The sequence below is a fragment of the Chrysochloris asiatica genome, unplaced genomic scaffold (assembly GCF_000296735.1).
Source record: "Chrysochloris asiatica unplaced genomic scaffold, ChrAsi1.0 scaffold00362, whole genome shotgun sequence".
Lineage (NCBI taxonomy): Eukaryota > Metazoa > Chordata > Mammalia > Afrosoricida > Chrysochloridae > Chrysochloris > Chrysochloris asiatica.
This window is the reverse complement of record NW_006408880.1, coordinates 1,155,853-1,169,841: the sequence shown is the minus strand read 5'-3', so window position 1 is coordinate 1,169,841 and position 13,989 is coordinate 1,155,853. Positions and strand designations below refer to the sequence as shown.

General features: G+C 36.9%; 1 protein-coding gene across 3 annotated transcripts in view; it reads left to right on the top strand.

The window, feature by feature from the left end:
- Positions 1 to 13,989, top strand: part of KIF2A (kinesin heavy chain member 2A) — a 141,966-nt gene that overhangs the window by 106,009 nt on the left and 21,968 nt on the right. For all 3 annotated transcript variants that reach the window (XM_006876192.1, XM_006876191.1, XM_006876190.1), the window contains exons 10-16: positions 2,024 to 2,114; positions 2,257 to 2,320; positions 2,889 to 2,980; positions 3,185 to 3,327; positions 4,043 to 4,247; positions 4,805 to 4,915; positions 6,171 to 6,238. In XM_006876192.1, the coding sequence (XP_006876254.1) occupies positions 2,024 to 2,114; positions 2,257 to 2,320; positions 2,889 to 2,980; positions 3,185 to 3,327; positions 4,043 to 4,247; positions 4,805 to 4,915; positions 6,171 to 6,238 (774 nt within the window). The remainder of the gene's footprint in view (positions 1 to 2,023; positions 2,115 to 2,256; positions 2,321 to 2,888; positions 2,981 to 3,184; positions 3,328 to 4,042; positions 4,248 to 4,804; positions 4,916 to 6,170; positions 6,239 to 13,989) is intronic.

Here is a 13,989-nt window from a genome sequence, read left to right as displayed (position 1 = left end):
ACAGTGTCACAAAAGGTTACTTGTATTTACACTAAAGGAGCTCTGGTAGCGAGTGTAGTGGTTATGATGAATCGGGCTGCCAACCGCAAGGTAAGCAGCTCGAAACTACCAGCTTTTCTGCAGGAGAAAGATGAGGCTTTCGGCTCCTGTAAAGATTTACAGCCTCAGAAACACTGTACAGGGTCGCTATGAGTGACTCCATGGCACATAACAACAACAAAGCAAAGCTAAATAACTGTATCCATCTTAGTACCATCAGCAGTTCAAGCCCTCCAGTTGCTCTGAGGGAGAACTATGTGGTAGTCTGCTTCCATAACAGTTACAACCTTGGGAGCTTTCTACTCAGTCTGATAGGGTCACTGTGAGTCAGACTTCATTCTATGGCAATGGGTTCGATTTTTTTTTTTCTTTTTCTTTTTCTTATTTGTTGTTAGAACTTCCTGTGCAGTGTTAGATGTTGTTGTTAAGTGCTGTAGGTCAGTTCCAACTCATAGTGACACTGTGTAGGGTTTCCAAGGAGCGGCTGGTGAATTTGAACCACCAGTCTTGCAGTTCAAACTGACATTGTAGTCAAGTGCTTATCCTTCAGCACCACACCAGGAATTAATCTAATTTGAGGAATTGAAGGTATTAAAAATGAAATACTGTTTAAATCAACTTCATTGGTCTTAACCCAGTGAACAGAGTTCAGTTGTAAGGAAAGTCAAAGAACATATGAAGTGTTAGAAACATTAGGGAATTATGTTCTAAAAGGGAATTCTTTTAAATTGGATAATATTTCTTAGCTTTTACCCCTCACACTCTCCTCTATTTCTACACGTTCCTCATAAAACACGTTCTGTAATCATTTTTAATACATCATTATAAATAAAGATCTAGTTCTGTCTACTAACTAGGTTTAGTAAACTTTCTGTTTCACCCTAAGTATAAGCTGCTTGACTTTATTATTTTAATATTAATTGACTTTAATATTGATTCTATCTCGTCTCAACTTTTTTGGATTTGAGAGGTTACACTTTCTTTGTTTTTGTTTTTTTGGTCTAATCATCCTGCAAACTCACTTAAAATTCTGTGTAATTAGAGCTTTCTTCTTTTTTTCCCTGTATTCTTTAGTTTTGCCTTATCAGCAGAACTATAAAAAGGGTTTCACTTATATACGTTAAAGCCTGTACTAGGATAAGTTAAAAAGTATTGCTACTAGAATTCCAGTTCATACATGCACAGGTTTATTCAAAACATGTCTAAGTATGTTGTCTCTGATCAGTGAATGGTTGTAGACACATTCTCTTGTTAACATGCTTGTCAAAGTCTCCTTAGGATGCCTTTTTTCCTCCCCAGAAAATGGTCTCATCAAAACAGTGACTTCCAATGGGATCTGCTGGGCCAGTTCACTTCAGGGCAAAGTGGCCAGCTTAGGTTATAGTGATTGCTTTTTGGAATTCCAAAGGTTTAATCTTGATAAATTTCTCTAAGAACACAGGGCTTAAGAAATTTTCAGGTGTCTGTGAATTTATAGCAATACTTTTTGACTTAATCTCTTAAGAAACATTTTCTGTCATACTTTTTAGTCCTCTGTTTAGTGACCAAGTATTTGTTGTTTTCGTTTTTCTTTTAATTATACAAGTGGACTACACCAATATGACTGAAAATAATTCAAAGCATTTTGTCATCCTTTTCGTGAATCAAGACTATCAACTCAGAACTCAAAGTCTTATAAACTCAATTTATTCTTTTCCTATGAATATAAATTGGCATACTGGTGTGGCACTATAGGATAAGCACTGGACCACAAGGTTAGTTTGAACGGCAAGGTTTGCAGGTCAGAACTCACTAGCTGCTCTTCGTGACCCTATATGGGGTCAGTAGGAGGTCGTAACCGACTTGGTGGCATTTAACAAGATACGGTTCATTAAGATTTTCTACAAACCATTGGTTTCAGTTGTGGCTTGTAAGACTTGGTGGTCTTAGTGTTATTTGTTTTAAATACTGGCAGCAGATTCTGACAGATACCTTTAATTTTAAGGTTTACAGCTAGACCACTAGTGGAAACTATATTTGAAAGAGGAATGGCTACATGTTTTGCTTATGGGCAAACTGGAAGTGGAAAAACACATGTAAGTAATTTATTAAAGTAACATCCTGGTATGAAACTACAGTTTATTTTTCTTAAAACTTAATTCTAAATTCATAGCTTAATCCTCAATTCTTAAGACTTTTACTGAGTAACAGCTATTATTCTTTTATTTTAACATATAGACTATGGGTGGTGACTTTTCAGGAAAAAATCAAGATTGTTCTAAAGGCATTTATGCATTAGCAGGTAACTGTCATTTTTACATCTGCTTGGCAATATTTTTAAGGGATTTTATTCAAATGGCTCTGAAATAAAAGGTTTTGGAAATATTGTCCAGCATTTTGAGAGCAAATGTAGTAATAGTACTTACTGCGAATCGTATTAATTAATAGGTTTTCAAACTGCTTGAAAGGAACTATGAGATTAAGTTTTTAGAGGCAGAAATTTGTTTATATTTGTGACCGTGTAATATGGCACATTGTTGGAGTATTTCTTGTTGAACAATTACATTGTGAAGCGTTTTGATTTTGTTTGATTATAAGAAATATTTAAGACTAGCTATAATTTTGTTTAGGAGGATAAATTAGTAGAATCCTTTATTTTTTTAATATGTAAGAGAGAAGACAGTAGAATTCTAAATGTTAAAAATAAAACAAAAATACTTTTTTTAAAAAAATTAATAACCTTAGTCTATTTTTATTATTAATATTCTCATTTGAGATATAGATTAACTTATCTCTTTAAAAATAGAACATTTGAATTGTTTTTAAAATATTTACTGTATATTATTTTCTGTATATAAAATTCTTGACAGCTCGAGATGTCTTTTTAATGTTAAAGAAGCCAAACTATAAGAAATTAGAACTTCAAGTATATGCAACCTTTTTTGAAATTTATAGTGGAAAGGTAAGTACAGTTTTTTTTATATGTACTAGAATATTAAAATTTTTGTTGGTATTTTAAAAATATTCATTGAAATATATCAGCTTTAATTCTGAACATTATTATTACTCTAATAATACTTTGAAATTTTCAGGCTTTGACTCATTTTGATAGAACTGGTTCTTATTTTTTTTTATTATTTTCTAATATAAAAATGACTTTTTGTAGGTGTTTGACTTGCTAAACAGGAAAACAAAATTAAGAGTGCTAGAAGATGGAAAACAGCAGGTTCAAGTGGTGGGCTTACAGGAACGGGAAGTCAAATGTGTTGAAGATGTACTAAAACTTATTGACATAGGCAACAGTTGCAGGTACATTTTTTCATTTTAATTAAGAAAAGGAAACTTAATTTCCTAATCCGTGTCGGATCCTTTGGTATATAACATAACAACTAAGTGAAGGTGTTAGTGCACATTGTAAGTAAAAATCTTTGTTCATAAAAATATGTTATATATAATATTTATAATAATATTATAATATGTGTAATATTTATATCATACTATGAATTTAAATTGTTAATTCAGTGTTTTTGTTTTTAATTTAAACAATGAAGGTTTTTTGCTTTTAATAAAAGTACAGTCCTCTATTGGCATCCACATGAGTTGGTTCCAAAACATACCCTATTCCCTATATCCTTTCGGTACCAAAATCTGAATTTCTTACATAAAATGAAATCATACTTGTATATGATCTATGCACATCTCCAGTTTAAATCTTCTTTGTTGTTGTTAAGTGCTGTCCAGTCATTTCCAACCCATAGCAACCCTATATAGGTTTTCGAGGAAAAGCTGGTTGAGCTTGAACCACCAACCTTGTGGTTCAAACCGACAAAGTCCAGCGTATTAACCCTCAGTGCCACATACCTAATACAATGTAAATGTTACATAAATAGCACTTAATTGCTCTTGCTCCAATGTTTTCTGTCTTCAAATGTGGAATCTGCAGATGTAGAGGGCCAACTCTACTACAATATGACGATGTGCATTGAAGTTGTTAAGTATCACAATTTCCTTCATCACATTGTAGAACATCCGGTCAGACTTCTGCAAATGCTCATTCATCTCGGAGCCATGCAGTGTTCCAGATTATTCTTAGAAGGAAAGGAAAACTACATGGCAAATTTTCGCTCATTGATTTAGCTGGAAATGAAAGAGGAGCTGATACTTCAAGTGCAGACAGACAAACTAGGCTTGAAGGTGCTGAAATTAATAAAAGCCTTTTAGCACTCAAGGTAAATAAAATTATTATAATTGTGAAAGATAGTTATTTTTACTGTAATGTTGACTAATTGTTTTATCCAATATATAAGAAAGGTTATAAAAATTTAGTTATTTATATTTAGTTATACGTTTACATTTTATCCAATATTCTTGCACACATTATTCCTTCATTTTAGAGTAGAGATCTGTGGATTGGCAGTTTATTGAAGGATATTCCAAAAGTCTTTAATCCTAGTTGTATTTTATAAGGTTGGAAGAACTAATATTTCCTGCTTTTTCTTTTGGATTGCCACTTTTAAGACTTAATGTTTTGCAATTATTTTATTGCCCATTAGTTCTGTATAGTAGTCATAGAAATCTATAAGCATATTTTGCAATACTGAACTAGGCTATTTGTTTCATTTTCTTGAATTAGACTTACCGGAACATTTTTAATACACTGTACAACTTAGGATTTTCAGAGCCTAACAGATGCTCAGAGTTAGAGTTGTAATAAGGGACCTTTAAAAATGTTAATTAAGGTAACTATAAGAAGCCTGATCTATGAGACTTCTTTCTTCATTTTCAGGAATGCATCAGAGCCTTAGGTAGAAATAAACCTCACACTCCTTTTCGAGCAAGTAAACTCACTCAAGTGTTGAGAGATTCATTCATAGGTGAAAACTCCCGCACCTGCATGGTAAGTGAGTTTTGGTTTTCTTAGTTTTGTTTTGCAGCAAAGAAATAATCATATCCAGTATTTATAAGGAAATCATGACATAGATTGACAACCATTTAAATCTTCTATTATAAGAGATACATTGATACCCAAGTTGAAGTCCCTGCCATCTGATAGAGAGGATTATATTACAATTACAGTGAATTCTACTAATTCCTGAGTAGGGGGTCACACTTTACTTTTTCTTTATATGTCTAGTAATTTTGGACATTATAAATGAATATCTTAAAGATTCTGGATTCAGTTATATTCTCGTGAAAATTACTAATTGTTCTTTTTCAGTAGGCAGCTAATTTAGCTAAATTTACTCCATACTCTTTCACCTGTGGTAGGCAGCTATTGAAATTGAAATCTCTTGTTTAGATTTTTTATTAGCTATGTTGTCTGGTAAGGAGCTCTGGTAGCATAGTGGTTATGAATCGGACTACTAATCTTATGGTCAGCAGTTCGAAACTACCAGCTGTTCTGAGGGAGAAAGATGAGACTTTCTGCTCCTGTAAAGATTCACAGCCTCGGAAAACCCTGTACAGGGCCACTGTGAGTTGGAACTGACTCAACGGCACGTAACAACATGTTGCTTGGTTAGAGTCCTGGTGTGGTGCTGCAAGATAAACACTAGATTGCTAACCATAGGGCCTGCAGTTCAAACCCATCCTGGGTCACTATAAGTCAGAACTGAACTCACTGGCACTTCGACAGCAACATATTGCTTACTGTCTACTGTCTATTCCATGCATGCTAGTTCAGGGTTCAGTTAGCAATTTGGGCAGTTAATAGTAAAACTTGACTATACCCTTTTGTTTTTATTATCTTTCTGGACTTTCACCTTTATCATCAGCAGTTATCTTTGGCTCCTGCCCATTCCCCATACTGTCCTTTGATTTCTTAACCAGTACAACTGCACATTTCTAGTGTAAGTTTTTGTTGTCACCGTTGCCTTTAGGCAAAAATCATATAAGGGAAAGGTGGTCAGTCAGTCTGTGCTCTCCCTTCTAGGTATTTGATGTCAGCCATTTTCTGCCAGAATTTGATAATTATGCTGGTGCCTTCAGTTATTTCTATTTTAGCCAAAGTTTATGATTATTATCTAATCATGACTATAAGATTTCAGGTGTCATTTATCTTTATTTTCAGAAGATTAGATGAGATAGTATGTCATTGTTGTTGTTTTGATCATTTATTACATTTTCCTTACCTTGCTTTTTTTCCACCATAGATTGCCACAATCTCTCCAGGAATGGCATCCTGTGAAAATACTCTAAATACATTAAGATACGCAAATAGGTATGAAATGGTTCTCCATTTTTATATATGAAGCAAATAGAGTCATGTGCAGTATGATTTAATATGTGGTAGGACAAATATAACTGCACTGTTCTTTGAATGTTACAAAAAGATTTTAGTGTGCTATTCTTTACGGTGATCATTTTGTCATGTTCTAAAAACCTATGAAAACATTTTTAGATATTTTATTTTTATATTTTAGATATAAATTTTGCATTAAAGTAATGCATTATTTTAGGGGAGGGATTGATACCTCCTTTTCCAAAATTTATCTTTTTTTTTCACATCGTAGAGTTATATTTTATAGTACTGTATTACATTTCAATCACATAAATTCTATTATATTAAAACTCTTAGTGTTTTTTGGGACTTGAACTTAGAGATAAAAAAATATTTTGTAATTCATTTCTAGTGTGTCTAGAGATGGTTTTAATTTTGCTAAACCAATTCCAATGCTGTGACTTCATAGAATAGGATAGAACTGCCCAAGGCTATAAATCTTTATGGAATCCGGTTGTCAAATCTTTCTTCAGCTGAAGCTGGCAGGTTTGGACTTACCTACTACTAGGGTTATTTAAATCAAAAAATAGTTTACTGCTTGCTAGTGCAGCCATGTGTAACATCTTGTACCTATAGTTGAACTTGACATAAAGACATTTTACCCTTTATTTTTTTGTGTTTTTCTTTTGTTTCAACTGAAGATATATTTTTTGAAAGTAGTAAAATCTGAAAGGTTAGGACTGTTGACAGTTTGTAAAATGGCACTGAAATATAATAGCTTCTTCTAAAATGTAATAGAATTCTAATTATTTTCTAAATTTATCTTTGAATTAAGAGCACCTAGCTACCAACCCTGAATGTGTTACTTTTAATTGACTTTTTTTGTTATATTGTCTATGATTATTAATTTAAACATTATAAATGCTTACATCTACGCAAACTTTCAACCTTGTTATGGGAAAGATGAGGAGTAACTTAGAGTAGTAGATTCTTACCATGTGGTAGAATTTTAAAAGTACGGAGGTCCTTTTCGAATTTTCCTGGAGTGCTGACATTTTGTTTTATTTTAATTACTTGTTTTATTTTAATAATATGAAGTTCTGAGAATGTGATACAAGAGTGAAAAATTAGGGTTGAAGTGAAATAGAAACCTTATATATTAGGAAACGCTTCTAATATTGTGAAAATGGTATATCTGGCCATTCCTACTCCATTTAGGTCCAAGTAAAATGTTCTAATTTATTATCCTACAATGTAATTCACTTACTGCATGACTAATCATCTGAGACAAATAATTCTGTCTCACTTTTTACCCCCAAATCTCTAGGAATAAAGACTTTTCAACCTTCTTTGATAGCGTATGCCAATGCTTTACTTTTTTTTATTATTGTTAGATGCTGTCAAGTTAGTTCTTACAAATAGCGACTCTGTGCACAGGACAAGGAAACCTAGGAAACTGTCGTTATTATGTTTGAATCTGGTTACTGTCACTGTGTCAGTCCATCTCATTGGGGGCTCTACCTCTTTTTGACTGACCCTCCACTTTAGCAGACGCGATGTCCTTCTCCAGGGATATACTAGTCCCTCTTGATAGCTCCAGTTACGAGAGATTAAATCTCACCACTTCAAGTATGGGAGCATTCTGGTTATAACAGGTTTGTTCTGTCAGTCTGTGATACTTTCAGTATTCTTCGCTAACAGTATAATTCAAACGCATTAATTGTTCTATGGTCTTCCTTACTCATTATCGAACTTTCACATGCATGTGTTGTTGTTGTCAAGTGCTGTCAACTTGGTTCCAACTCATAGTGACCCTCTGTGGGATTTCTAAGGCTTTAAATATTCATGGGAGCAGAAAGCTTCATCTTCCTGGCATGGAACGAACAGCTGGTGGAATCGAACCACCGACCTTGCATATGAGATGATTGAAAGAAAATACTATGGCTTGGATCATGTTTGTCTTAGTCCTCGACTTGACTTCTTTGCCGTGTGGTGCTGTAGGATAAATACTGGACTGCTAATTGCAAGGTTGGCAGTTCAGACCTACCAGTAGCTCCTTGGAAATCCTTTAAAGGGTCACTGTGAGTCAGAACTGACTCAAAGGCACTTAACAGCAACAACAAATGCAAACCTACACACAACAGAAAAAAACACTGCCCAGTCCTGGACCAACCTCACAATTGTTGCCACACTTGAGCCCATTGATGTTGCCACTTTGCCAATCCATTTCACTGAGGCCTTCCTCCTTTTCTCTGACCCTCTACCTTACCAAACATGATATCCTTCTCCAGCAGTTGGTCCCTCCTGACAATATGTCCGAAGTATGAGAGACAAAGTCTGGCCATCCTGGCCTCCAAGGAGCACTCTGGCTGCACTTCTTCCAACACAGATCTGTTCTTTTGGTAGCCCATGGCACTTTCAGTATTCTCTGCCAACACCATAACTCAAAAGCATCAATTCTACTAAGGTCTTCCTTACTGCCTGTCCAGTTTTCAGATGCATATGAGGTTATTAAAAGTAACATGGCTTGGGTCAAGTGCACCTTAGCCCTCAAGCTAACATATTTGCTCTTCAATATTTTTTAAAAATCTTGTGCAGCAGATTTGCCTAATGCAATACGGTGTTTGATTTCTTGACTGCTGCTTCCATGAGTGTTGATGGTTGATCCAAGAAGAATGAAATTCTTGACAACTTCAATCTTTTCTCTGTTGATAAGAATTTTTATTGGTCCAGTGGGACTACGTCCTCTTCATTTTCAGCAAGCAAAGTTATATCATCTGTATATCACAGGTTGTTAATGAGTCTTCCTCAAATCCTGATGCCACGTTTTTCTTCATAGAACCCAGCTTCCCGGATTATTTGCTCAGCATACAGGTTGAATAAGTATGGTGAAAGAATACAACCTTGTAGCACACCTTTTTTAATTTTAAACCATTCAGTGTTCCCATGTTCTGTTCGAACATCTGCCTCTTGGTCCATGTACAGATTCCTCATGAGCACAATTAAGTGTTCCGGAATACTCATATTTTGCAGTGTTGTCCATAGCTTGTCATGATCCACACGATCAAAAGCCCTTGTGTAGTCAATAAAGCCCAATTAAACATCTTTCTGATATTCTCTGCTTTCAGCCAAGATCCATCAGACATAAGCAATGATAATATCCTCATTCCATGTCCTCTTCTAAAACCGGCTTAAAATGGTTGAACATCAACCATTTTCTTTTGGTACAATGACTCTGCGCATTCCTTCCATCTTCTTTCTTTCTTTTTATTTTTTAAGTTTTTATTGTGAATTGTATGATAGCTTACATGGGAAAACACCAGCTTTACATCAATCCTACCGTATTTTGTTTCCTTGCAATGATTACAGTCCCCTCCATGCATCATCAAACACCCCACAATCCTGCCCCCGTAGCCGTCAGCACACAGTCCCTCTCTCTTCCTGAGTCCAGAGCCCCAAGCCGCTCCATCTGTCCAAGTTATTGTCTCTGCCTCTCTTTCTAGGTAGGGTCCCGCACTCCACTCTTCTCACTTGATTGTCCCAGGGACTTGGACTACAAAATCAGCCACTTCCCACCTTTTGTTACAAAACATCTATCTTTATTTCCAACACTCACAGTCAGTTCTGATAGTAATTATTCACTATTGAACCACAAGAATCTTATCCCCATCTCCTTTCAGCAGCCCCACCCCTACAGATTGGAAACCACTCAGTGGATAGTCTACCTTCCCCCGCCCCATCTGGAACTAGGTTACTTCTTGAAAGCTTGTAAGCCAGTCACTTCTTGCCTTTGCAATGCACCATTTTGGGTAGCCTATATCCAAGTTACCCATCCATATCAACCCTGTTTACTGAGGGTGTGGGAATGATTCTCGCTGTAAATATTTGTTTCCATTTTTTGAGCTACTACATCCATAAGTGTGGGTCAAGTTCATCAAATTATAGCGGGTTACTCTTTTTTTCCCTTGTTTCTTCTTCTAGTCTAGTTCTGATCATCCAGTCATTGTAGCTAGATCAAGTGGGTACTATCTACAGGTCTGGGTGTTCTTGTGCATATGCCCTCAGTTCATATCAGCTGGACACTTCACTCTCTACTCTAGTCCTCTGTGGCCATTTTCACTGTCTCTGGGCCCAGGAGTCCCAGGTCTTGCCATAATGCTGGCCAACCAGGTCTTAACCCAGGTTCACAGGAATCTGTTGAACGTGGTCGGACTTAGCTCTCACAAATTCATTGCTGTTTTTCCCCCACTTCCCCTTATTGGTGACCTACATGGTCCCCAGTCATCGCATGTCTGCTCTTGTGTTCCCCTTGAGTCTTAGTCTTGGAAGGGGGTTTGCTCTGAGGTTACCCGACCACTTGCCTTGATGGCTCCCAGGTGAACAGCTTGCTTTTTCTTGTAGTAGTCAATCAGACTGACATTACTGTTTTTGATTTTTCCTGCTGGTCTTTCATGATGTATCTTCTGTTCTTCTAGCCACCCCAGGCTGGTCTACTTGTCCTTTCAACTCTTCTGTCTTCTTTTGATGCTTTCTGCATCATTCAATAATTTTCCCAGGAATCCTTCAATAAAGAAAGTCAAGGCTTGAATTTTTTCTTCTGTTCCCCCAGCTTAAGAAATGCTGCACATGTTCTTCCCTTTTGGTTTTCTGACTTCAGATCTTTGCACATTTTATTGTAATATTTGACTTTGTCATCTTGAGGCTGACCTTTTGAAATTTTCTGTTCAGCTCTTGTACCTCCTCATTTCTTCCATTCGCTTTAGCATGTCTATGCTGGAGAGCAAGTTTCAGTGTCTCTTTTGACATCTTTGATCTTTTCCTTCTTTCTGGTCTTCTTAATGACTTTTTGCTTTCTTCCTGTATGTTGTTCTTTTTTCTCTTTTTTTGACTTTTATTGTGAATTATGTGATAGTTTACATGGGAGAACATTATCCTATTGTATATAAATTTCACTGCCATGGTTACAATCCCCTCCATGCATCAACCCCGGTCGTTAGCACACAGCCCCTCTCCCTCTCTGGGTCTAGAGTCCCCAGAGGCTCCATCTCTCCATGTCAGCATCCCTGCCTCCATCTCTGGCATCACTGTTTCTCTGGGTAGGGTCCCGCACTGCACTCTTCTCCCTTGATATGGTCCCAGGGACCTCCGATCCTGGACTGCAAAGTCAGTCACTCCCCTCCTTTTGCTACAAAACATCTACCTTTACATTTCTAACCCTCACAGTCAGTCCTGATAACAATTATTCACTGTTGTACCACAAGAGACCTATCCCCATCTCCTTTCATCAGTCCCACTTAGACAGATTGGATGCTACTCAGTGGAGATTCTACCTTCCTCCACGCCTTCTGGATCTAGGCTCTATATGATGTTCTTGATGTCATCCCACACCTCTTCCGGTCTTTGGGCTTCAGTGTCTAATGTGTCAAAACTGTTCTTCAGATGATCTCTAAATTCAGGTGGGATATAGTCAAGGTCATATTTTGGCTCTCATTGATTTGTCTTCATTTTCTTCAGCTTCAGTCTGAATTTGCATACAAGCAATTCATGGTCTGTTTCACAGTCAGCCCCTGGCCTTGTTTTGGCTGATGATATGGAACTTTTCCACCATCTCTTTCAACAGATGTAGTCAGTTTGATTTCTATGTATTCCATCTGGTGAAGTCCATATGTATAAATCGTCTCTTGTGCTGTTTGAAGAAGGTACTTGAAATGAACAAATCATTGGTTTTGCAGAATTCTATCATGCAATCTCCAGCATCATTTCTATCCTCATGGCCATGTTTTCAAACTACTAATCCTTTGCGTAGTGGTTATGAGTTCGGCTGCCAACCTCAAGGTCAGCAGTTTGAAACTACCAGCTATTCTGCAGGAGAAAGATGAGGCTTTCTGCTCCTGTAAAGATTTACAGTCTCGGAAACCTTGTGCATGTTTGCTATGAGTCGGAACTGACCACGGCACATAACAACAACAATCCGTCCTCTTTGTTCCCAACCTTTGCGTTCCAATCACCAGTAATGATCAATTCATCTTGATTGTATGTGTGATCAATTTCAGATTGAAGAAGTTGGTAGAATTATTCTATTTCATCCTCAGTTGCTTTAGTGGTTTGTACATAAATTTGAGTAATAGTGGTAATTAACTGGTCTTCGCTGTAGGCGCCTGGATATTATCCTCTCACAGATAGCGTTGTACCTCATGACTGATCTTGATATGTTCTTCCATTCCTCTTCAATTTGTCATTCCCAGCATAGTAAAACCATGTGGTTGCCAGATTCAAAATGACGAGTACCAGTCCATTTTAGCTCATTAATAAATAAGATATCACTATTTGTGTTCCATTTCATTTTTGACAATTTCCAAATTTTTATAACATATTCATTCTAATAACATGACAATTCGATTTTCAATCTAATGACAAAATTTGGATTTTCTGAAAAAGAATAGTGAAGTAAACCTTCAGAGTTATTTGGCTCTCCTGATTTGTCTCTAACAGCCCAATATGTATGACAAATAATAAACTGTTTCTTGTATCAGGGAGTCCTGGTGTAGCTCTATAGGATAGTAACTGGACAGCTGACTGCAAGGTCGACAGTTCAAACCTATCAGCCACTCCTTGGGAACCCTATACAGGGTTATTATAAGTCGGAACCTACTCAATGGCATTTAACAACAGCATCTTAAATCAGGGTATAATTTGGGGTTATGGAAGAGGTTGCTTCTTAAAATGATTGGATCCTGGGTGAAATAATGATTAAGTGTTTTTTTTAATAGTATATTTGTAGAGTCCTAGGGTGTCACTGTAGGAAAAACTGGACTGCTAACTACAAGGTCATCAGTTCAAATCCACCAGTTGCTCCTTGGAAACCCTATAGAGGGTGACTATGAGTGAGAGTTGACTCAGTGGCACTTAACGACAATTCTTGTATATACTATATTCTTGAGCAAGAAAAGTTTAGAATAGAAGGAAAAGAGATATATAGGGACTAATAGGGTCCTGGTGCGGCGCATGGGTTAATGCGCCAGACTGCAAAGCTGTTTGAATGGCAAGGTCTACGGTTCAAGCTCACCAACTGCTCCTTGGAAACCCTATACAGGGGCACTATGGGTCGGCATCGACTGGACGGCACTCAACACCAACAGGGTATGCAAGGAGTCCTAGTGTGGCGCGGTGGGTTAATGTGCTGGACTGCAAAGATGGAGGTTCAAGCTCACAGCCTCCCCTCATAAACCCTTTTCAGGGTCACTATGAGTCGGAACCGACTCAACAGCACTTAATAACAACAACGAGTCAGAAAAGACTCGACTGCACTTAACTGCAACAAGGGCATGTAAATTATAAGATTCTGAAATCAATAATCAGACTAGGAGTATGAAAGCGTTAAATCAGTATTAGAAATTTAGATTTGTCATCATGTTTCATAAAGATGCATTACAAAATGATTATGAAAGATGAATGACAGCTGAGTCTATTGTTGCACCTTTGACAGTATAGTCATCCCAGTGGTGGTGCTGGTGATGTTCCGTGGAGTCGGTTCTGACTCACAGCAACCCTCTACAGGGTTTCCAAGGCTATAAATCTTTAAGGTCAAAGAAAAATAAGTAGACATGTATTCGTTTGTACTGTGTAAAAGCACATTGATTTTTTTTGACCTTTAAAAACAGAAATTCCTGGGGAGGGCAATACAAGAAGGGGGGAGGAGGTAGAAGAACAAGATAGGGGAACACTGAGACAGGTTTGCATGGCCTAGTGGG